This window comes from Chelonoidis abingdonii, chromosome 9, assembly GCF_003597395.2.
Source record: "Chelonoidis abingdonii isolate Lonesome George chromosome 9, CheloAbing_2.0, whole genome shotgun sequence".
Taxonomy (NCBI): domain Eukaryota; kingdom Metazoa; phylum Chordata; order Testudines; family Testudinidae; genus Chelonoidis; species Chelonoidis abingdonii.
Genome location: NC_133777.1, coordinates 73,610,488 through 73,636,424, shown reverse-complemented (window position 1 = coordinate 73,636,424; position 25,937 = coordinate 73,610,488). Strand labels below are relative to the sequence as shown.

At 43.2% G+C, this 25,937-nt stretch overlaps 2 protein-coding genes and 1 long non-coding RNA gene across 4 annotated transcripts in view; 1 reads left to right on the top strand and 2 right to left on the bottom strand.

The window, feature by feature from the left end:
• The window catches only part of SLCO3A1 (solute carrier organic anion transporter family member 3A1), a 214,690-nt gene extending 213,474 nt beyond the window's left edge, over nt 1–1,216 (bottom strand). For both annotated transcript variants that reach the window (XM_032783005.2, XM_032783006.2), the window contains exon 1: nt 901–1,216. In XM_032783005.2, the coding sequence (XP_032638896.1) occupies nt 901–1,077 (177 nt within the window). In that variant the 5' untranslated portion in view covers nt 1,078–1,216. The remainder of the gene's footprint in view (nt 1–900) is intronic.
• The window catches only part of SV2B (synaptic vesicle glycoprotein 2B), a 769,788-nt gene that overhangs the window by 453,929 nt on the left and 289,922 nt on the right, over nt 1–25,937 (bottom strand). The window lies entirely within an intron of this gene.
• Nucleotides 817–24,060, top strand: LOC116826351 (uncharacterized). The gene is made up of 3 exons (XR_004374066.2): nt 817–903; nt 4,012–4,186; nt 23,231–24,060. It is a non-coding gene; the product is annotated as an uncharacterized LOC116826351 (long non-coding RNA).

Genomic DNA, 25,937 nt, shown 5'->3' with positions numbered 1-25,937 from the left:
CCCTACCAGTCTATTCTGTACGCCTATTAAATGCGCTCGGGTTTGGAAACCAGCCCCTAGTCTCCCTGGAGTTGGACAGGCACGCGAACAAGAGACACAGAAGAAGGGTAACCCCTCGGCAGTGCTGAGTCATTTACAACAGTCAAGCGTTTCACAGCTTAAGCACGATTTGTCCCACTGGGGTTTGCAAGCCACGTTGCTGTGGGTTAACGGAAACCCCCTTCCCTTGTCTTTCTCTGCAATCACCAGACACATTCACAGCAGCAGGGGCCGACAGGAAATTCACCGTTAAGCATTAGCAAGAGAAAGTACAACAACTTGCAGCTGTTCATCAGGTACTGTAACTTTAGCCACCACAGCGGTGGAAGATGGCTTTCGAGGAGAGGGGACGAGGAAAAAAAAACAAAAAACTCGCTCCCCATACAGCCTGGGGCACAGATCTGGGCCACACACTTTACTGCATCGAGCTTGGCTGTTGCATCAAAACAGTTGCGGATTGTCAAGTAAGACGTACAGAAAATGTTCTATCAATTACGCGTGTGTGTGTGTGTCTTCCATTTACTGACCGAAAGACACGAAGCGAAGCGAGGAGCACACACCTCTGCACCTCTACACCCAGAGCAGGAAGCGGAGGCAGTAGATTTAGCTGAGATGGGTACCCCCGGCCAGGTTCGGCGATACCCAATCAGGCTACCTGAGGATCGAAAGCCCGGCCCCAGGGGAGCTCCCGGCCCTTTCTCGCTGCAGTCTGGGGCGCTAATACCTCCCGGCCCCTTGCCCTTTGGCGGGGACTCTCCATCCCCTCTGCAGCACTTGCTGAGAGCCGCCTGCTTGGGGGAAGAGGGCGCGGATCCCCCCGTCCCTAGACATGCCCCGGAGCTGGAGCCGGGGCACACTCACCAGGTAGGCGCCCACCGTGCCCTGGGCCAGCATCAGGGCGCACTCGGACACCAGGAAGATCTTGATGTTGGAGAAGCAGGAAACCTTCTTTTTCCGTTTCTTATTGCGCTGTGCCTCGTCCCCCTGCAGCTCGCCGCTGCCGCCGCCCGCGGAGCCCACGGGCTTCTTCCCAGGCATCCTTCCCCGCGCCGCGGAGCCCAGCAGCTCGCCGCTCCCGCTGCTGCCGGGCTCCCAAGGGGATGGAGGGGCGCAGCGGAGCTCCTGCGTCCCCGGCTGCTCGCCTCCTCCTATGCCGGAGCGGGCTGTGCCAATCACAGCGGCAGCTGCCCGGCCCCTGCCTTTCCTCTGGCTGCCAGGGCCAGCTCCCCACCGCCGCCTCCTCCTCTGCTCGCCCTGCCTCCCTCCCGCCTTCCTCCCTCTCCTCCTCCGCTCGCCCTGCTGCGCACGGGCTGGCAGCGCCGCTGTCTCTCGCCAGCCCGGCTCCAGCCCAACGCGCTCCCCCTCCGCCTGCAGCCGGGGAGTGGCTGTGTGTGGGCAAAGGAGGGGGGTTGATCCCGGGCTAAGGGGGTTGCTGGGCTGGCCCGTCCCGGGACAGGCAGGGCAGGGAGAGATGCAGCTGGTGCAGCCCCTCCCGGAGTCCCAGTGGCAGCTATCAGCAAGGGGCAATGTCCACCGCAGCCCATTTCCCCAGGGTGGCAAGAAGGATCCAGCTGCTGAACTGATCCGGCCAGCTTAGCTGCCCACCCGCTCCCTGGCACCCACCAGCCTACAGTTCCTGGGCACTGCCTGGTGGACCCCGGCTCCCCAGCCCATGCCACCACTGAGCCCTGGCACTGACCAACCGACTCCAGGCAACAAATAGACAATTCTCGGGCACCAGCCAAGGATTCGGGCAAACCCACTGCTCCCCTGCACGTCCGTGAAGTGTCCTTTCGCACCTACACTCCCTAGCTCTACATACTGACTGCTGGGTGCCTGCCGTTAGCTTGTAAGAGCCCCCATAAATATCAGGCTATTGGAGGTAGAGATTTTTCTTCTCCCCTTCCCAACTGCTTGGTTCAACTTGGTGCTACTCCACATGGCACTTTGGGAGGAAAGGGAGTGGGGGGATGTATCCCAGACTACAAACATTACAATTCGCTCTAGTTTTTGGACCCTTGTGACTTTTTCCTAGTGCAACCTGCTTCACTGCCTCCTAGGAGCAAGACCAGAAATGTTTGATGTTCCAATCTGGACAATGGGGAGGGGGGAAATTCTGATACCATGGTGAGGGGCCCAGTACAAAGTCTAGGTAGAGAGAAAGCAAAATGCAGAAGTTTGAACACAAACCTCAGCAAAAAAAGGGAACTGAGGACAATAGATCCAGACCCTAAGCTAATGTGAACGGACATAACTCTATTGACTGCAGCAGCAGAGGTACAATGAGCTGCAGCAGCTGAGGATTCAGCCCCATCTTGTTTCTTGTCATGCCCTGATAAAAGCACTTGCTTTTATGTGTTTGAAAACGCACGGACTTTCGGCCACTAAGAACTCTACCAAAAGCAAGTTATGCTGCTTGCAAACAATTAATGAGAATGGAAATTCGCTCCCAGTACTGCTGTCTATGCCCCTGACAAGTTCTTATTCTAAGGTACATGCATCATGTGCATGACTCTTTCTAATCGTCACTTGCTTTAGACTATCGCCAGCTCCAGAGTTCTAATGTCAAGAGATCTCCTTTTAAAGACCACTGTATAGCACTTCTACCATTACAGATCACATTCCTTCTCCATCCAGCATCAAAAGCTGAGCTCCTGCTTTGCTCGAAGGGCATACCTTTCAAGTTTGAGTGCACATTCTCATATTCTCATGGTTTCTTACCTATTAATTCCTCAACCACTGGTATGTGGAAAAGGCGTTACTGGAAATTCTGGTTTGAGGATAGTACTTGCATTTGGAAATTCTGCTTGTTGGGCTTTTTGTAGGGATAGCTGGGCAGCGCCCTGTGACATAAAAGTCAGCATGGATGATCTGGTAAACCCTTCTAGCCTTCAGTTCTATGAGGATATAGGATAAGTGCCATAAAAAGTGCTTAAATGACTCAGGAACACAAGTCCCATTTTCAAAAGTGATATAGGCACTGATTGAAAGAGTCACTTTTGAAAATGGGTCCTGGTGCTTTTGAAAATGTTCCTCGTCATCAATCAGGGCATATGATAACCACTCACTGACTTAAAATAGAGGAGGGTCTTCATTTTTCATTTGAAAAATTGCCTTTTTGAAAAACTGGGAAGGTTGCAAAAGTCAATGAGCGATTAATAACTATTCATAAACTACTGCAACCATATTTAAAATAATTAATTTTATTTCTCTTTAAGTTGAAAAAAGGTCTATTTCAAAGACTTACAAAAAATGCTTACATTTTCATTTCAAACTAGTTTTTCCATTCCTTGACCAGCCCTCCATTCAGGTTAGTCCATATAGTTGTAGGGTTCAATGACTAAACAAAGAACAAACACCTTCCTCTGAAGTATGCAGCAAACCACTATTGGGGCAGGATATCAGAGGAGATGGACCATGGGTCTAACAATTGTGTTCATCCTTCCTAATAAGAGAGGGTGACAAGCTTCAAAGCCTGGGATCAGGGAAGGGAGAGTCTTAGGTATCCTTGGAGTGTCACAAAAGATTTCTATGTTAACATATCAGGTTGAGGAGGCAGATGCACTGACACATCTATGACAGGGAGAACAGCTTCCTAAGGAATCTAAGTTTCATACTGATTGCTTGAGACTTTTGGCTGGATTGCAGGGCATTTTTATTCCAGCAAGTGGCAGACATCAAGTACTCTGTCCTCCAGAGACAGTGTACCTGATTCTCTTCTCATTTATAGTTGTTTTCAAGCATTATATAACTCCATTGACTTACTGTGGAATTGCTCTGGTGTTAAGCAAAAGAATTAAGTTCATTATATTTTCAGTCAGATACATCAATAGCCCTGGAATTCCCTTTTTCAGGTTTCCATAAATCTGTTGCATTGAAATATTTTAGCAGAGAATACATTGCAATTCATCTGTCTTGCTGAAATGTGTTCTGCTTATACTGATATTTTAGTAAGATATGTCATGTTCTCAGACTTCCAGGCCAGAAGAAACTATTCTGATCTAATCTGACTTCCTGCATAATACAAGCCAATAATTTCTACATCAACCTGACAACTCCTGTTTGAGCTTTAGCATCTCTTTAGAAAGATATCCAATCTTGATGTGAAGATTTCAAGTGATGAAGATCCACCAGAACCCAACCTTAGGTAAGTTGTTCACCACAATCCAACCCTAGGTAAGTTGTTGGTAAGTAATAGTTAATCACCCTCACTTAAAAATTTGCACCTTATTTCTAGTCTAATTTGTTTAGCTTCAGCTTCCAAACAGATCTCATTATTCCTTGTCTGCTAGAACAGTGTTTCCCAAACTTGGAACGCCGCTTGTTTAGGGAAAGCCCGTGGTGGGCTGCGCTGGTTTGTTTACCTGCTGTGTCCGCAGGTCTGGCCGATTGCAGCTCTCACAGGCCGCGGTTCGCTGCTCCAGGCCAATGGGAGCTGCCTGGAGCAGCGAACCGCGGGAGCGGCCTGGAGCAACGAACCGCCAGTGGGAGCTGCAATCTGCCGGACGTTGACAGGTAAACAAACCAGCCCGGTCTGTCAGGGGCTTTCCCTAAACAAGAGACGTCTCAAGTTTTGGAAACACTGTGCTAGAGTAAAGAACAGTCTGTCATCAGCAGTTTCCTCTCCATACAGGTACTTGTAAAACTGATCATGTCACCTCTTAACCTTCTCTTGAATAAATCAAATAGATTTAAGTTTCCTTAGACTCTCACCATAAGGTGTGTTTTCCATACATTGATTCATACTTGTAGCTCTTTTCAGCTATTTATCAGTACTCTGAAGAATTACACCTTTGTTGCAGGCTATTTTAGGCTCTAAACACACAACTTTTCTTTTCTCATTCCTAAAATCAGCAGCTATTGTTCACATCATCAAGCAAACATTTTCCTTGTTTCTAGCCACATCTTTACCAGTTGATAAAGATTTTATAAGATAGGACTAAGTCTATCTCACAGCTTCTGGGAAAGCAGGAACTGAATCTGAGTCTCAGTGTAGACAAGAGTGAAGACAGAGTCACATTGTAGACAAACCCTGAGTCTAACCACTGGATGAACCTTCCTCTCTGGCTAAACACCTTTCTTTGAGTTTCATTCACAAATAGCAACCATAAGTTTTTGCAATAAACTAGAGAATCCAAAATATTCATAAGCAAAGTAGCCAAGGGCCAGACATTTAAGTCATATCAAATATTTTCAGGAGTCTGCTTCCACCAAAGTTTTATTATAGATTACTTTAATATAAGCCTCTAAAAAGCAATAAAGTTGTGATTTCCCCCTCACTGAATAATGACATAAATTTAAAATTTTATTGATGGCAAGGAAAGAAAATATTGCAATACCTCCATAATATGTTCTCCTTTTTATAAAAAACAGAAAATGATTCCTTAAGTGAGAATCTCCTGGTATGGTATGTGACTGAGACATAGGGAGACCAGCCGTCCTGATAAATTAGGTGTTTGTCCCCAAAGATAAGTCAGGATGCAATTTGTCCCAATATTTTGCTCCGCCTGCAGCACTCGGCTTTTTTTTTCTCCACTGGCAGGAAACACCCCCCTCCCCATGTGTCCCGATATTTTCTCCCTCTCAACTGGTCACCCTACATTGGGACAGCATTTCCTGTCCAGCTCCTGATAGTGTGCAGATCTACGCCATTGACATCCATAGAAAACTGCTGGTTAAGAGTTTCAAGGAGCCCTTTGATTCCTCTTTGGTGTTAAGCTGGAAGCCAGCTCTATAATAAATCTTGACTTCCCCATCATGCTTTGCTTCAGGAAAATACAAAGTAACCGTTGATGCCTATGTTATAGTATGTTGTTCATTAATACGTTTATAAGCTTGGTGAAAAACATACATATAGAATATAGAACTAATAAAGAAAGCTAATTCTATCTTTTAATGATCACCACCTCCCCATCACGAGAATACTTTTCTGTGCACATAATCCCAATAAAGCCACCGGAGCAAGGATATGGGGGAGACTAAGCTTTGGACATTTTGCCCATTTGTTTCTTGAGGAAAATAAGTTTCTTTCTTTAAGGGTGAAGTGAGATTATCATCACCTGCTGAGGCCCAAATAGGTTGAAAGGAAGGAGGAAGAAGAACGGGAAGGTGGCTCAAAGAGTTTGAACAGGCACCCAAGCTTTCCAGGATTTCTGCAATATGCCACACCCTGAGAGCTTCACCATCAGAACCTGCCAAAGCACAGAGCAGATGAAATACTTCACATTTCTCCTTCCCCTTCCATCCAGAGGCAGTAATTCACAAAGACTCTACTCCCTGAGGTCATTAGTGGGGAAACTGAGGCACAGATTAAGTGACTTGCCCAGTGTCACACTCCGAGATAGTGGCAATACTAGGAATAGAACTCAGAAGATCCAGTTCCCAGCTCAATTTTTTGGTATATACACCTCCGTTGAGCTAACAAGAGTAGTACTAGGGTTGTAACAAAGCCTGAGTAGATCACGTTTAACCTCAGCTCAATCATTTCTTTAAAATGGGGGCCCTCATAAACAGGCCTCTGTGTAAAATAAATCTGTAAATTCCAAGCCAGACAAGGCCTGGGTGAAAGTGGGATTTTGTGCTATCTCCTGTCATTTGCTCACTCCCGCCCTCCACAGCTCTACTCTGTGTTATTTGCTCCTCCTAAAGGGCATCCTGTAGGTTCAGTCCTCTGCCATGCCCTACAATTCTTTGCTTCATGCTGCTTTTAAAGCAAGTATTGCAATGGGTGCTGCAAAGGATTCTGGGGCACCTGTAACCCAGAGGTGGACACTGCAGAGGATTGAGCAGAAGTGGATGCAGGCCCCAAAAAGCTATTCAGAACTGTCCAGCTGACGGCTTGTCACTGCAATCAGCTGCTAATGCCACCTTGAGATATGGGGTCATAGGTAGCCTTCTGCTTAGCTTGTGCCTCAGGTCAACCCTGGTTCATTATAAACCATGCCAAGATCTCTCTTCCCTACCAGGGCATCAAGTTGTAGAGCAATGGTCCCCAAACTCTTGACCTCATGCCCCTCCACCCTATCAATGCCCTGACCGCCCCCACTCACCACGGTTGGTTGCTGGAGGCCAAGGCTGGGGCTGGACTCACGTCCGAGCCAGGGTCCAAGACTGGGGCTGTGACTGGGAGCAGAGTCTCAGGTGGGCTGTGATTGGGGCCATGGCCTGAAGCCAGGATCTGAGGCGAGAGCTGCAGTTGTGGGCAGGGCCAGGAGTGGAGCCACAGCCAGGGCAGAGCAGCACTCCCTCCCTACCCCTAATAGGGGTTGGCCCAGGCTCCTCCGCACCCCCTCCAAATGTCCATTCATGCCCCCATAGAGAAGCATGCCCCCCAGGTGAGGGACCATTGTTGTAGAGGCTAAAAACTCTCCCCCAAGTTCATACATCAACAGTAGCTGTCTCCATTAATAAAGACTTCAGAACTCACACCTAGCAGGCAATTGTATTAATAGCAGGAGGTGGAACACAGAACAGCTTGTGAGTCCCCTGTAGAGGGGAAGGGAGTGAGCACCTCCTTTAGCTGCAGGGTGACCAGATAGCTCTGAAGTTACACAGGAAGCTGGTCTGTACCATCAAGTGCCATCCCGGCAGTCCTATTCAGAGTCATAGTTACAGACCCCAGACTCCTATTCAGAGTCATAGTTACAGACCCCAGACTGACATTTTAAGCTTCAGCACCTCAATGGGATAAGGTATGCTGTACGCTACACTAGAGAAGGGATAGGGTGGAAGGGCTCCTGGTGTCCTAGGTGCCCCCTCAGGAGGCAGCCCAGGGTAGCAAAAAGAGGAGTTCAGTTTGGGTTGCTGCAGCGTTAGGACTCTCATAGGGTACAAGTCTGTGCAGGGAGTTTGCTAGAAATTCCAGCTAGGCCGAGTACACTGCTCCGAGCACAGGCTACTTCCTTTCCAAGGCTTCTCAGCCAACTGCTCCCGGGAGCTCTGGCAGTATTAGATAGGCAGAATAGTACTGATGAGCCTTATGCTGCTCTTATTTCAACTGGTATAAACCAGCAACAGCTCCATTAATGTCAATGGAGATTCCCCAGTGCGCAGAGAGCCAGGCCCAATGGCACTACTCAGATGGTGCACTTCTTTTCCTGTGCAACTTGTTATGTAGAGGCTGAGTTTAGCTCAGCATGAGCCATTTGGATGGAGAGAAAAGCCTCACATGGTGTGAGATTTGCTCTGTCAAAATGCATTTACAGGTACCATAAATCTCATCTGCTTAATATCCCCCACCCTGCAAAGTCCCACTTGGTATATTTGTATGGAAGAACAATGTCATGTTAAGTAAATAAGGGATAATTTCAGAAATGGTTCAAAGCTTGGAACTAAACTCCCCCTCCTACACAAAGCAAGCCCCTCAACACACACACACACCCTGCAATGCTAGATGAAAGCCTTCCATCATGACTTGGACAGAAGTTATGTTCTACAATTCTCTGATGCAAAATCCTGTGGAGGAATCTGCCCCCATAAGGTGGTGACAGAGGATGATTTTAATTACTTGCCAATGCAGAATGCATGTGTGATTAAGGCATACATCTTGTTAAAGAGTTGCAAGTAAGTCCAGTGAATTGATTACAACAGAGATGGTGATGGGGAGTCAGCTTTATGTTGCAGTGGCTCGTGGATCAGCAGCAATAATTACAGGGCACCAACGACACGCTAACTTTCTTAATACAATTGCTTTTTATACAGATGTCAGACTGGATCACATTACAATTTTGAGTTCTGCCAGAGACTAGGGCTCATTAAAAAGGCATTTCCTTCAGACTGATTAGGTGCCCAGTTCCTTTCCCCTAGATGATGAAAGGCTGGAGAGCATCTCACTAAAACTAAAAAAAGTGGAAAATTAAGACCTCCATTTAACAAGAGGTACAAGTTCACCCTGAAGTCTCCCACTTAGCAAGTGGTCATAAAATAGAAGAGATTCACAAATGAAAGAACTGGATCACAGTCTACATTTACACAGTATAAACCTAGCACCAAACCCATAATTATGTTTTTCCTACTAATCAGGGCCCAAACCTGTGAGGTACTGAGTATCCTCAACTTCCATTGACTCCAGTGGGAGAGGAGGGCACATTGCACTTTGCAGGAGGCCCTCAGCACCTCACAGGATCAGGCCCCAAATGGAAGCCAGAGTAACTTTTGGATTAAATCAATGTGACCTAACAAATACAGTATAATTGCAGCATACCTGCAAATATTGACACTGGCCTTAGGTTGTATTTAATGAGAGAGGTCATTTGCGGATTCAGAAATTGCAGAGCAAGATACATAACTAGACAGTAGACTACAGCCTTCCATCCTGTTAATCAACATTTCATAAAGGAAATTATAATCCAAACTATAAATCAATATTCAATAAAAACATTTGCTTAATTGCTTTCTTGTAAAGGAAGAGAGCTGGAAGCTCTAATGCTAGAAAATGATTCTATCATTGTCTGTCATTATTAGACCCATTTATAGAAGGGGAGACAGAAGCATGTATTGGACATTGAGCAACGATAAATAACTAGCAGTACTGCAGTATACATGTTGGAAAATAAAATGGGATTAAATGCTAGTTTCGTTCAAAGGGGTTTTATGAGGAAATATTTCTTTGTGTTTTGAAGCACTTTGGAGATAGAGCTTAAAGCCTTCCCAGTGACATGAGCTCAGTGCAGCATGTGGTGCTCAGATTCACGTGCATTTACAAAGTCAGTACAATACTGGTAATACATGTAGGTTTCTACATAGCTAGTCTTCTACTTACTGCTAATAGCACTTTGGCTGTGTTCTTGTCCAATATTATTAGCAAAGCTGCATCAGGCCTGGTCAGCACCTGAATGGAGGTATGTTTCCCTCACAGTCAAAGTCAGTCTGGAACTAGTTTTCCAGATAGTGGGGAATGCAAGGGTAGTGGTGGTGTGACTTTGCAGATAAGAATTCAAACCAAGGTCTGCACACTTAATGATACCATGACACTTTGTCCAATACAAATACTAGCCCTAGCGTATCAGGAGCTCTTTATGCATTCATAGAATATGAGGGTTGGAAAGGACCTCAGGAGATCATCTAGTCTAACCTGCTGCTCAAAGCAGGACCAATCCCCAATTTTTGCTCCAGATCTCTAAATGGCCCCCCTCTAGGGCTGAACACCCAACCTTGAATTTAGCAGGCCAATGCGCAAATCACTGAGCTGCATTGAAGCTCCCTACTTTAGTTCTTTGCTTTCAACTGGATACAGAACAGTTAAAGTGACTTAAAGACATGCAAGCGTTATAAGACAGCCATCACTTCCCCCATATAGGTTAATACATTTCAGCATTAAGGGAAGTAAAGGCCTCTATAAGTAAGTTGAAAGTACTTTGGGATAATCAGGGATGGAAAGCTATTGATAGCAGGTGGAATTCCTACTCTATTGTGAATAGAATATACACACTCTAAAAAAAGCCAAGCTTACCCTTTCCTGGGGGTTGATTGTGTTAGTAAGAAACAACAGCAGCTCATCATAAACCTACACCTTCTCCCAACACTTAGCAGCTGCTAATACCAGCACCTTGTCTGCAGGACTTCTCTAGTCTTACTATCTGTCCTCACACTGGCTCCAACCCTCTTATAATCTGGTTTGAGCTAATTGAATGCATATGCTAACATGACTCAGCAATTATTACTGAGTCCACATGTTCAAGCACCTGATAACAGGATGACTTAAGAGAGGAATCCAGTGCCGGGTCCTAGAGTCTGCTAACATCTTACAGAATTACAAAATACATTACTGCACTATGGTCATAATTTGGTTAAATCTGCAAATTGCATGCAAGACTGGACTGTTAAAAACAATGTGAAGGCTTGTACTGCATAAATAAACAGCAGGAAAATATGTCTTTTTATTTTTGATTCGCAACAAAAAAGTAGTTTGATCCTTAGGTCTGATGTTTTTGGTCATGACATAATTTGCCTATTAGGCAAATATAGGGAATAGTTTTGTTTTTTTAAAGACTTCTTTGCAATTGTAGCAACTCCCTACAGGGCTGGAACTCAGGACCTATATTACTATAGTGTAGAAAGCTAACATATGAGCTAAAGGAGCAACTCCATTAAGAGATCACTATTAGGCTATCATCTTATGTGGACCAGCGACTAGACCAGGCTACACATAAAACACATTAAAGCAGTAGGTTACACACAGATGAACCCAAATAACACAAAGACAACCATGGTTGACTGCTTTTAGTTGGAGAGTGAGTGACCAATGTAATTTAAACCCTATTAGACCAAATTTATCCCTGCTGTAACTCAGGTGAGGGCAGAGCAACAGGATGAATTTGGCCCCATTATGTCTATCAGTTAGTAGCCAGACAACCTGCTGGTGGAGTTCCCCATTTGTTGGTAGGATCTGCTGCCTACATATTACTGCTACAGAGATATGAGTTAGATGCCCTGGGATGCAAAACCAGTAGTTCTACCAAGTAATTACTCTGGCTGAACCAGTAGGAGATTGGTCAACCTTTTTTCTGCTTTTTAACAACACTGCTTACGTGCATATGACTAAGTCCCCAAATCCATGGAATTTTGCCTGAGCAATGACTAAGGGAAAACAGAGCCAGGCTTTAAATTGGGGCCCATATTGAGTTCAGGTGTCTCAGTTTTGCCTAGGACTGAAAGATGTAATTATTTTCATATTCTTATAGGTACTACTAAACAACCAGCCAAATCATGTTCTAATGTGTATCAGCCTCTTTAGTCATAGTGCATTAAGTACTAGGCACAAAGATCTGCCACCTTCCATTTTGGAAGATGCTAATTCTGTCAGGTAAGGTCAGTGATACTCATGAAGCAGTATCAGATTAACCTCTGCATGGACAGCAGTAGATACAATGAGTAATCAACCAACAATAAAAGAGCCAAGACCGTTATGAAACACCTAATAGAAATAGCTTGATTTTGAAATAAGGAGAGAAGAGAAACTGTATAGGTCCCATCCTTTGTTCTGATGGCTTCTTAATAGGTGAAATAACTGCCCTAAGCCAAGTAATATATTGCAGTTCTCATTAGCCAGAGTTGGAATTCTCACCAGCTGTTGACTAATGGACTCTAGGAATTGAGTAGAGGGATCGATGGCTCCCTTCTAGGACCACTTAATATGATTGTTGGGTGTTAACCTGCATCTGTTCAAGTGTTATGGAGAGTTCCAGTTGTGCAAAGTGGATCAAGCTAACCATTTTAAAAAGCACATTTTTAATCATCTAGGCACACCCTCTGTGTATTCATTTCATATAGCTGGTCACAGAAGTCACATAGTGATGTGTCCTGAATTGGATGGCAATCTATTGGAGAAATAATCACCAAAAATAGCTTTTACAAAATGGCAGTGACAACATTTCTGGAATGAACACTCAAGTGAATATTTATTTGTGCCAAATTTCATGATGCTTCTACTCTGTCTTAAATTCAGCTATAAACTCATTGGGTGCAGGGTCTCTCTCTTACTAAGAAAACTCGGCATAATAAACTGAACATTCATGTAGATCACATTTGCTCTCCAGACTATTTGCAAATAAGCAAACGGATGATGTTAGGAATACCAGCAAAGATTGATTAATTTTATTCCAGAGAGTATTAGTTAATATTCTTTCTCCTGTATCCATCCAGCTTTCTTCCTCAGGCAGGAACCTTGCCTTCCTCTGGGTGTATAAAGCACTTGAGATGACTGTGGCTCTGTATACTGAAATATTTATAGCACTAGCTACTGTAATAAATAATATTTAATTGTGATATTCAGATCAAGATCCTCAGCTGGTATAAATCAGCACCATTCCATTAAATTCAAATCTGAATAGAAAGACGATCTTGGGGATAAGACATTGGATTAGGGCTGGCTTCATACCCCTCTCTACACCAAACTTCCTGCAGGACTCTAAGCAACTCTCTTCTCTGTATCTCAGTTCTGCATCTGTAAAATGAGGATACTCAACCTTCTTTTGTCTGTCTTGTCTCTTTAGACTTCAAACTCTTCAGGGCAGGGACTTTCTTAGTGTGTGTGCACACGGCACTTAGCACCATGGAGCCCCAGTTTCACTTAGCCGCTGCTGCAGTACAAATACGGTAATAATGCAGAACCTGAGGAATACAGAGGAGGGAGATGTTGTTCACCCTGCTGGAACTTTGATTAGCCAGGGGAAGATAAAGAAGATTCACTTGCTCTTGAACTTACTCACAAAGATGTAAACAGGGAAGGGCAAACAAAGGGTCAATCAAAGGATAAGAACAGGTTGTTTAACAGAAACTTAATTCCTCACCAAGCCAGCAAATGGTTTTCTCAGTGACCCCAAAACAAGCTGTGCCTTTGGGGAAACAAATGCAACAATTCATTACTTTCTTATTATCTTTCAAGCCACAGAGCTAATAAAGCCAGTATTTTCAGCTAGGATAACTGCAATACCTTCATGTGAAAACCACAGCAGAAAATGACAGGCCTTAAAGGCATGGCATGGGAGGATAGGGAGTTATTAAGGGAGATTTGCGAGCTTGTTATCTGGGTCCTGGAGCTTCCCAAATGTAACCTCATCTGGCTCCAACTCTAGAACACACAATGAATGTAAAGAAAATGGAGCAAAATGAACAGAAGCGGCAAGGAGAGGAAAAACTGGCAGGTACTTACTAAACTTACATTCCTGCTCCAGTTTTCATGGCTGTTTTAAAAAGAAAAAAGTGGGCTCCTTGAAATGTCCTAGAGTCTGTGCCATGGATGTTGGAAGTTACAGATAATTTCATCTATGGGCAAGCCCTTGGAACTTCATAGGTTGAATTTGCTCCTCAACAACAGTTCCAGATGGATGGGGGGGATTTCAACCCCGTGATTCAGTGGGAAATTCAATTCTATGGCTACCTTCTTTCCCCTTGAGGGTATAGATGTGAAGGCTTTGGATTATGATTGTCAGATCACTGAGTTTTCATGATGTATATATATATACAGAGAGAGAATAGTTGTCAGCTGGTTTCTCGTGACACATTCAAATAGCCCTGTCCTCCTTGTGATTTTTATTAATGATTTATTTGTATTATGGTAGTACCAAGAGGCCCCAATCACAATCAGAGGTTCACTTTGTTAGACAGTAAATATAGACTTAGTAAGAGGCAGTCCAGGCCAAACGAGTTTGCAGTCTAAACAGACAAATAGCAGAAGCACCATCTCCATTTTACAGATGGGGAATTGAGGCACAGAGAGGTTAGCCCACGATTACACAAGGAGTCTGTGACAGAGCCAGGAACTAAACCTAGATCCGCTGTATTTAGCCCACAATGCCATCCTGTCTCCCTTTAGCATAGGGTAGCCTCGTTCCCATTAAAACTAATTAACCACAGTGAAACTTTAGTCACACCCAACATCCTTATTTGTGCAAATCATCTCACTGGTAGCATGAGGTCCCAAGCTATTTTCATCAGAGAAATTTCCCTGGGCTCAGCAATGTGGATCAGTGTCCACACAGCCATGGTGACTGGTACCTTCTCCTTAAGAATGGCAACTGAAGAACAATAGTAAATCTACAGCATGGCTCGCAGAAACACACACTTGGGGCCTGATTCTCCACTATCTTGCACAGAGTATCCATTTAAACCCATGCAAAATGTCTGTAATATGGAGTGCTTCTCCAGTCAGTCCCATTATCCCACCAACATGTGTCCTCTTGAGTTAGGGGAACAATCTCTCTTCATTCATTTAATGTCAAGGCTTGTCAGCAAAAAAGCTAAGTAGGTAATTGGGTCAAAATATTTTGACAAACTGTTTTTGTGAAAAACTGGCCTTTTTAAAAATGAAACTTTTTGTGAAAAATTGTTGAGATTACTGGGAGGGAGTGTTCCCCATTTTTGCTTGTGAAATTTGCCACAATATTTTTATCACTAATTGGATCTAAATCGGTTTTGAAATCACTATTGAAATGAGTCATTTCCTTGGTTTTCAGTAAGAAGATGCAGCTTTCAGTAAACAAAAAAACCAAACTGTTGACAACGATGCTGTTGAAAATGAGGTTGATAAAAATGTTGATTAAAAACTCTCATGGGAGATTCCATGAAAAATGGAAAAGGAGTCCATTTCTAACCTTGCGAAAGGGAAACACCTGCAAAATGTCAAACATTTCCATGAGATTGTGTTCCCCTTCCCCCACCCACCTAATTAGCCAGTTGTATGTTGTACCCCTTTGGCTATTAGGAACGGGAGTAATAGCACACAGAGCTTACATAGGTCTCTCAGTAGCTATCAGATGATAATGACTTTCACTGCCAACTTGGTTTTGAATGACTTCCCTTCCTCCCCTGCCCTCCCCCCAAACATACAGTCTCTAGTGGGATACACTGACAGGCTTCCCCGGATTTATGAGTACTTTTTATTTGCAGAGAGATTAGGTTGTGGGGAGTCGGATCCGTTTAGATTTCCTTGATGGCTCATGATTAGTTTTAATGTAGCGTCACAGTAAATCAGGTGTCTGTGCTTATCTACAGCAAAGTGAAACTGATTCATTAGCTAGCAGAAGAGACTTTCCTAGAACAAGAAGTCATTAAGCTTGAAAGCTTATTTACAATAGGCTCCAGTGAAAGGTGGCATTTATAGCATGCAGTCACCCCATAAGGAACCCGCAGGACTTTGCTGCTTCCTAGGAGGGGCATTCCGATGGGGACATTGGTTTGCTTATCTAGTAATTTATTTTCCCAGTTCTGATGAAAGATGTAGCTTTCATTGAGCTCCTCTGTTTTAATCAGTTTTCCAGCTGGCTATACCTAGAGGCGCAAGAGTGTCAGGTGACTTTGCCCAAGGTCACAAACGGAGTCAGTGTATTTGGAACCCCAGAATCCTTAGGCCTCTCATCCCTTTGCTTCAATGGCTGCACCACAGAGCTTCAGAAAGAATGTTCTTGTCTCTTTAAGTGCTTGAGTGCATGCAGTAGAGGGGACTTGATCTTTCTCGGTCCCAGAGATGCATGCCACATAAATTCATTTGTGAGCAACGTTATAGTACAAAAAATTCTTATTGAGCTTAGACCTGGCTGCCCTGGAGTCCCCACTCCACATTGCAGCATATGAGAAAGCCAGTCCTGTCCCTGGACCCATGTTGGTTAGGGAGTGGGCACATAAAAAGAACTGGCCTCTGTGCCCTGCAGAGTCACAGCTGGCTAGGAAAATGGCACTCCAGTCCTAACTTCCTGGTACCAGCCCTTCTCTCATATGGAAATCAGGGATGCCACTCTACTGTGCAGTGTGGGCTGCAGGCAGGGGGTGCAAGCAACTGTTGCTGGGACACACCAGGCCCTGAGACAGAGAGAGACCCAGGAAAAAAATTAGGTGAATGGCCACTACAAGTTTGCTCTGTGTGCAAGAATTGGACAGAGCCAAAAGGGAAGGAAGTGCCCTAATCTTCAACAAAGGAGCAGTGTGGTCTGTCTGTTTGACGGAGTTAGAATCCATTTTGTTAAGCATTTTGGATTTATAGCATGCAGCTCTCATTAATTGCTCATTTCAATGATGCTTTGGATCCGTCAGTACTGATCAAGGTGTTGAAATAGATCTGTACACTGGAGTGATGCCTGGCTGGGTTCCTGCTGCCAAAAAAGTTGTAGGAGCCTTCTCCTTCCCGAGGCAAGAGGGTGGGAATTTGGAACAGCCTAGCACACTAAGGAGCCCCCACCAGAGTTATTTCAAAATGTCTCAACCTGTCTGAGGTGTTTCCTCCAGAATGAGAAAGTGGATTTTGGAACTACCCCAGCATTAATTAAATTAGTAAGGAAAGAGAAGCTTTCCTGGGCATCACTTTTATCCCCTCTCATCCCTCTCAGTACTTTCTTCCACACTGCCCCTTATGCTTGAAATGTCCTTTCAAAAATCCTTTCATTTAGGCCTTAGCATTGCCTCATTCCTAAAAACTCACATGTACGGTGACCTATAAAAATGAGTGTATTTTCAAACTGGTCAGGAACTTTCCAGCTAAATGTTTTTCCTTAGAGAATGGCAAGTCATTGAAACAAAACTGGTCCTGGGAAAGGGTTAATTTCTACAAATTTCCACACTTGAAAATCTTTTGGAAAAAAAGAAAGTTTCAAAATTCCTGAAATGCCCCATTTTGACATTTTTAAAATTAGAAGGTTTTGGTTCAAAATGACTTTTCATTTAGAAATTTCAGTTAATTTATGCTAAAAAAAATTAAAAACTAAAAATAGGACAAAATTGAAACAAAACATTTTGAAATTATCAAAACAAAACATTGTAAGTTATCCAGTCAGGATTTATTGGTAGGGGGCATTGTTGGTGTGTGAACATTTTTGAGATTTCAACTTTTCTTCTTGATTGAAGATGAGGAAAAAATTCAAAACGTCAAAAACTCATATTTCCTGCCCAGCTCTATTGGATTTACATTCAAACAACAAACAAAATGCACCACTGGTCTACATAAACTGAGTAACCTTACAATCCTACAAATGTAACCTTGTCCTTTCCCTTCGTGATGTATGTTGCATGTTTGCTAGTCTGTCATGTTCATCATTTAGATGTTAAGTTCTTTGAAGCAAGAATCAGGGTTTATGTGTTTTCTGTTAAGTGCCTAGCACACCTGGGAGATAAGGGAAAGCTATTAAATAATAATGATAGTAAAAGAGCCTTGTATAGCTGAAGTCCCTTTTAGCATTAAATAGAAGGATGAAAGCCTCCCAATGCCTCTTTCATCTCAAGCTTCTATGATTATAACGGATGCACCTGTTCTAAATGAATGCCATGCATGACAAGTAATACTGAACGTGAGTACATGTGCTTAGGAATTCTGTCAATAATTGGCACATTTTGATTAACTCCATGTGCTGACACTCCCATGTAACCCATGAAATGCCCAGATGTGGGCCAGATTCTTACCTGAGATAAAACAGCAGAGCTCTATTAAATATGGCTGCCAGTGCTCTGGTTTCTCATCAGCACTGCCTTAGGCTGTTGACTAAGTTGTATCTCATTCCAGGTCAAGTCTCTCAGGTACAGTCAGAAGGGGACAGAGTCTTTGCCCTCCAGCCGAGTCCCTCTGGATACATACTGCTTATGGTGTCACAGGGGAACAAACACGCAACCGAGGAGCCAGAAAATAAACAAAGAACATATACACAGACAAGGTGGATGAGGTAACATCTTTTAGTGGGCCAATTTCTAGTGGGGAAAGAGACAAGCTTTTGTGCTTACACAGAGCTCTTCTGCAGTCAATCTCAGCCAGGCGGCTAGCCTATCTTCTTTCAAAGGAGCCTTTGACAGACTGCCTTCCGGCTCAAAATCTGCTGATTCACTGGCAGAGGTGCATAGTACAGCCCCCTCCACCTCAGAGGCCTTGGACCTTCTTTTAGGAGAGGAAGTAGGCTCTGCTGTCTATCAGGCCTCTAGCTGGGTAGTGCAGCTCTCTGCTCTCTTTCCACACCTGCCCATGACTGAGTTGAGCGTCTTCCCTTCAAACTCCTCCTCCATTCTTGACATGATGTGCGGTTGCACTGGGTCAGGGTTACCCCAGCCCAGAGCAGCTCCTTAATACCTGACTGCCTGGTGCAGGGTTTAGACACCCCATCACAATGGCCTTCCCTCTTCCTTGGTTCCAGAACTTCCATTACTGGAAGACGACCCAATGCACATCTCTGCAGCTGAAGTAGTTCAGTCTTTGTAACATTACCTAGGACATACAACAGCTCCATAGGAACACACTGCCTTCCATGTCACGTTGCTGAAATGTTCTGCTTAAGATTGTTAGATCTTTGGCGGCAAAGGTTGTCTTTTTGTTCTGTTTGTACGACACCTAGCACAATAGGTCTTGGTCCTTGACTGGGGCTCCTAGGTGCTGTGCTAATAAAATAATAATTATTATACAGATGGTTCAGTGGAATGTCTTGTTCCTGTTCATGGGCATTTTGGTTGCAATGAATTTTACCTAATACTCTACAGAGGGGAGAATTGTACAACTATTAGGGTCTAAAGCTATGGGGTGTTGCGTGCTCTTCACAGGAGAGGACCCTTTGTGTCTCTGTGTTATACCTCTTTCCCCAACCCTGTAGCTGTCTTGTCAATTAAATGGTAATCTCTTAGGGGTAGAGACTGTCTACTTTGTGTCTGTATGGTGCCTGGAACAATGGGACCCTATTCTTAATTAATTCCTAGGCAATGTAATAATAAACATTATTATTAATAATAATAGTCATCATCATCATCATCAGGTTAATGAACAGAATATGACGAGCCTTCTGTGGGCCATAAAATTCTGTCTATGATATGACACAACATATGTATTAAAAAGAAAAGGAATTAAGGAAGTGCTTTTTAACAAAATAAACCCATAAAATAATGACAACAGCAGTGAGCAAATGCTCTGTTATGGTTGCAAGAGCAACTGCAAACTATAAACCCAGGGTTGCTAAAAACAAAATGAGAGGACTGGAAGGAACATGTTTTAGGTGAGAACAACTGATCTCTGAATAAAGATGGAATGGGATTGGCAATACACTGAAGGAGAATGTTAAACGGACACAATCTATTTATTTTCACCGAGGGTGACATTCATCCCCATGCAAAGGACCAACACAAGGTATTAAGTGGTGTATGAGCCTATGCTGACCCCTTGCCCTTGGGTGAATTTCACCAGGAATACACAAGTTCTTACTGAAGTAGCAGAAATATTTTAATTTCACCTTTAATGGGCAAAAGTCTTATTGGCATCAATGGGAGATTTGCCTGCTAAAGGACTGAGTAAAATCTCAGTCAAGATTTTGCCCCTCTTTTTATAATTAAAATATTGACTTATGGGAGAAAAATCAATCTATTCAATTTCACAAACAGCTACTGTTCCTAAGCTCTAGTCTCTGCACCAACATGCAGTGAGCTTTTAATTTCAAAGGGTGGGGAGGACTCTGGGAAGTGGAGAACGTAATGCTGGAGAAGGTTTTGAACAGATGCTGTGAAACTGGAGACAAGGTACAATTGGGAAGATGGAGAGAGGCCAAAAAGGGGTAGGAAATTGAGGGCAAGCAACTGACAAAAGTAAAAAGAACAGACGCCAAATATTTTGTTTGTTTGTCTGTTATTGATAGTGGATTTATCTATTGATCCCAATCTTGAAAACATTTACATACATGAGGAATGTGATTTTCTTTAATGGTTAAGGGGTCCTCATGGAAGCAGACTTCTTCATAAGAACAGAAGAATGTCCATACCGAGTCAGATCAATGGTCCATCTAGCCCAATATCCTGTCTTCCAACTGTGGCCAGTACCAGATACTTCAAAGGGACTGAATAGGACAGGACAATTTCAAGTGATTCATCCCCTGTTGTCCAGTTGCATCATCTGGCAGTTAAAGGTTTAGGCACACCTGGATCATGGGGTTGTGTTCCTGACCATCTGGGCTAATAGCCTTTGACAGACCTATCCTCCATGAACATATCTATTTTTTTTTAACTCAGTTATTCTTTTGGCCTTCACAGCATCCCATGGCAATGAGTTCCACAGATTGACTGTCCATTGTGTGAAGAGGTGCTTCCTTTTGTTTGATTTAAGCCCGCTGCTTATTAGTTTCATCATGTGAGCCCTAGTTCTTGGGTTATGTGAAGGGGCAAATAACATTTCTCAATTTACTTTCTCCAAACCAGTGATGATTTTCATATACCCCCTTAGTTGCCTCTTTTGTAAGCTGAACAGCCCCAGTCTCTTTAATCTCTCCTCACATGGAAGTTATTCCATCCCCATAATGATTCTTGTTGCCCCTCTCCGTCCCTTTTCCAATTCTAATATATCATTTTTGAGATGGGGTGACCAGAACTGCATGCAGTATTCAAGGTGTGGGCATACCATGCATTTATATGGTGGCATTATAACCGTTTTCTGTTTTATTATCTATTCCTTTCCTAATGGTTCTGAACATTGTTAGCTTTTTTGGCTGTTCCTGCACATTGAGCAGACACTTTCAGAGAACTATCCAGAATGACTGCAAGATCTTTTTCTTGAGTGGTAACAGGTAATTTAAACCCCATCATTTTGTATGTATAGCTGGGGTTATTTTTTCCAATGTACATTACTCTGCACTTATCCACATTGAATTTCATCTGCCATTTTGTTGCCCTGTCACCCAGTTTAGTGAGATCCCTTTGTAACTTTTAGCAGTCAGTCTTAGATTTGCACATTTTGAGTAATTTTTGTATAGTCTGCAAATTTTGCCACCTCACTGTGCATCCCTTTCTCCAGATCATTTATGAATATGTTGAACAGCACAGGTCCCAGTACAGATCTTGGGGGACCCCACAATATGGTCTCAAGGGCATAATAACTTGTAGGTTCGGAGCCTTAGATGGCAAGTTTTTCAAGGACTGGGGTCTTGTTCCCCTTTATATTTGGAAACCACCTGTCGCATAGCACACTGTTGATCTATCTCAGGGTGTTCTACTGCACTCACCCTTGTAGTATCTGAATGCCTTCCACATTAGCTTGGCAACTGTGAAGTCTCTAGTGGACTTCAAGGTGTCTCTGGCTTTTCTTTCATTTTCAGTTATCCAAAAACTCTGCTTTGGGAAATTTCTTACTGTGTGGGGAACTGGGAAAGGCAGCATGGACAGCTGATGTTGTGAATGCCATTCTGGTTGTTATGGAAAGGTGGTCAGGCTGGATACAGATAGTGGGAAATCCAACCCAATCTTTTTTGGAAGTTTGTTCCATAGCTGGATCCCTTTGACTCAGAATGCTTTATCTGGGGGCAGGTCAACACTATGGGGCTAAGTCAACCTAAATTATGCAACCCCAGCTACTTGAATAATGTAGCTGGAGTCATCGTACCTTAAGTTGACTTACTGCAGTATTCACAATAGGCTGGGTCAATGGAAGAAATTCTCCTGTCAATTTACCTTACGCTTCTCATTCTGGTGGAGTACCAGAGTTGACGGGAGAGCAATCAGTGGTTGATTTAGCCGATCTTCACTAGACCCACTAAATCAACCCATGGTGGATGGATTGCTGCGCGTCGATCCCCGGGTAAGTGGAGACAAGCCCTAAGTGTCTCCATGGTTCTTTCTGGGCCCTGTGATCTATAATGTCACTGGGTGGTTACTACCAGAAATAATTAGCATAATGATAACTATAAAAGAAAAGCATCCAAGAAATGCTACAATTTATCCATTTTATTCCCTTGAAGTATTGTCCCCTTTTATAAAATAAAATAACAATAATGCGCAAGCTCGAAAGGTGGAAAAATATGCCCTTATGGCCAAAACCTTGAGAGCCAAGGGTTACCAGGTTCAGACACACGGGCTGATCATCGGAGCCCTGGGCGCATGGGACCCCAGTAACGAGTGAGTGTTGAAACAATGCGGAATCGGTCAGTGCTACACTTGGCTGATGTGGCAACTCATGGTATCGGATGTCATCAGGTGGTCAAGGGACCTCTATATAGAACACATCACTGGACATCGGCAATACCAGGAGGAATGAGCTGGAGTGCCAATGAGAAGCACAGTTGGGAAAGTTACTGAAATACTTCCTTGATGGATTGTATTTTTGTAAATGGACAACCTACCCTAAATGCTCAATTACTGAGGGACAATCTACACTCATTCCTATATTTGCTTTCTACAACCAACTCTCTGTATAACTTTTCATGATTGATGTACCCGAGTATGCAGATTCTAATATCTAAACTATTGTTAAATTTATTCACCTTAATGTGGGATATTGCTGATTATGCACTATATGTATCTTATTACTTTAAAAACAAACTTTATATTGTGGTTAATCGAAGCCAGAGGTTCTCAAACTGGGGGTTGGGACCCCTCGGGGGTCATGAGGTTATTACATGGTGGAGTTACATTACTCCACCCCAAACCCCACTTTGCATCCAGCATTTATAATGGTGTTAAATATATAAAAAAGTGTTTTTAATTTATAAGGGGGGGGGGTCGCACTCAGAGGCGTGCTATGTGAAAGGGGTCATGAGTAGAAAAGTTTGAGAATCACTGATCTAAGCACTATACCCAGATGTACAGACACGCTTTTCTTAACCTGTGTATTATATAATTTTTAAACATTAGCTCATAGACTCTGATCAAGTCATCACTCATTGTTAAGCTAAACAGGTTGAGCTCCTTCAGCCTTTCACTATAAGGCCTGGTTTCCAATCCTTTAATCACTCTCATGGCTCTCTTCTGCTCTTTCCAGCTAAGAACGCTTGGATTGGTCACACCACTTGGTTGGAAGACCTCCAAATAAAACCCAGGAACTGGGGTGCCTGAGTCAGTAGGTGGTGTTCTTCCCTTAAAACTCCTGGATCCTGAAACTCCCTCCTCACATGAGTAATCCATACCTAGCAACTACAGTAGACTCATTGAGCTCAACAGGACTACTTGTTTTGGTAAAGATTTGGGTCATTTTTGATTGTAAAGGAACCTTTAGATTTTCCCCAAAGCATTGTATTTCCACTCCACACAAGAGAAGTATGTTTGGACATAGCTGTATATATTTTGAATTTACATTAATTTACATGATGTGGTACAAAAGTCTTTTTCTCCCTTCTATTTCTAGCCTGCTGAATTATAAACCTGCCAGAAGTGAAGGTTTACTAGAAATATGTTGTTGACACAACCTTAACAGTAGCCATGCTTCAAGATGAAGCTGTAATAGGTCTTTCCTTTATATGTGCATGGTAATAAAATATGTGACAAATGTATTACTGGGGACTTAACAATCCTTGATAATGAGACCATGGCATAGCTCTTTGAATCTGATTTAAACATTGATATTTAGAGGGGTAAGGTTGACGTGTATCTCTGTATGTGTTTTTCAGCTGCAATTTTTTCTATCTACCCTGAGAATGCCACTGGGTTTTTAAATTCTGATGTGTCCTAAATAGAACAAAAAAGTGGTGCCTCATGGTGATTTTATTATCTGCATTTACAACGTGTTGATCCTGAGTTCAGAAATGTCCCAATTTCCGAAGTTTTAATCATGAATTTTTAAGCACATTTTATTTATGGCCTTGGAAGTGGAAGTGAAATATTAAAGCATTTAGCAAATGTTAACCTTGTGTAGATATTTTCTCATTTATTTTTAAAGAGAAGGAGCATGCCTCCTCTTTGCAATGAATATTCCAGCTCTGAAGCCCCCGGGCAGTTATACCCTGCCTAGGAAATGATTAACAATACTAACTAGAGTCATAGGTGTACAACCTCTTTATAGGTGAATCCACAAGTGGCTCAGACTCCAGTGAAAAGAGGAACACCCTGAAGAAATGGTGGTTCTAGTTCACATAAGGAGACAGTGCTCTGGAGGAGCAATTGTTTATGTCTAGAATTGCTTTAAAAATAAGAATCTGAAAAACTCATCTATAAAATAAATTGTAGTCAATGGCACTATTCCCACTGGCTTCTCTTTGCCAACAACAATTGATGTATCCACAAGCGTATAGCTATCCCTTTTATTCCAAAATTGCTTCCACCTGGATTAGGTTCTAAGGAGATGGTTTGCTGAAAGGGAAGAGAGGCAGGGAAACAACTGCCAGAATGCACAAGTCTTATTACTGGCTTTTGTAATGAAAATACATTCATCACAAACACCTTAAAAAGGGCATAAAAGAAAATTAAATCTGGATATTCTTCATGTCTCCCAGCAATTTTTCTAGCTAGGTTACAAGATTCAATTCTTTTCAGTTGTTTAATTAAAAAAAAAAGGCAGAGAAAGGGTAATTGTTAGAGTGAGCAATGGGAAATGCAACAGCTTGACAAGAAATTACATGTCTTATTTATCTCGATGTAAGCTGCTCCTTCAGGAGATGTGTGGAGAGTAGAATGCATTGTGCTATAGAGCAAAGGCTTCTGTTATTTCTCAGAAATGCTGCCCCTCGGTTCTTTATTGGTGTCCTCTCCATTGCAAATCCCAGAGATGCAAATGCAAGCCCAAGCCTGACTGTGAACTGAGAACAGTGTTGGAGTACCCCTGCTTGGTTTTCAGTGCCGGACTGGGGCTAAGGGATCCAGGCGGAGCTGGCTTAGCTGGGGTCAAATCTTCTGGGCATGATTTCTATTTGCACAGCATTAAAAAGCCCACATATTTCACAGTTTCATTATCAATTAACATGGGGCATGCTGGAGGCCAGTTTGCTACTGCTCTACTCAATTTTCCTCCCCTCCTTGTTATTTACACCTTTCAGACATATGCACATGGTTCTCATATTTCCCTGTCATTCTCTTTTAGCCAGGCTAGACATGGTTAGTCATTTACTCTTGCCTCATTTTCTGCATGTTTGTGGCTTGCCTCAGAGTGGTTTCCAGTTCTCTGGCATCTCGTGATGTTGGGGTGCCCAAAACAGGACTTAGATGGACTGTTACCAGAGCCATAGAATGAGGGTCCATCACCCCACCATCCATTATGTGAGACACTTGTGTATACGACTCTAAGTATTATTGACTTCATTTGCTGCCTTATTACCCTGAAGGCTCACAACCCTTTAGATTTACTTCATGATACTGGTAATTCCTTCTTCCATGTTATTAAAGGTATTGGGCAAATTGACGTAGCTCCATGGATTTCAGAGGAGCTGCACCCATTTACATCAGCTGAAGGTCTGTCCCATTAAAGTGGATCCTGTCACACCCCAAAGGACACTTTCTTTCAGCTTGATATATTGCCAGACCTGATCTTTTGTTTGCAGACCTTGACAAAGATTTCAATCCTGGTGTGCCAATGCTCCCATCTAAGGTGGTTTAGCTCAGTGGTTCTCCACCAAAGGTTCACAAACCCCTGAGGGTACACAGAGGTCTTCCAGGGGTACATCAACTCATCTAGATATTTGCCTAGTTTTGCAACAGTCAAATATAAAAAGTGCTACTGAAGTCAATGCAAACTAAAATTTCACACCGTCAATGTTTAT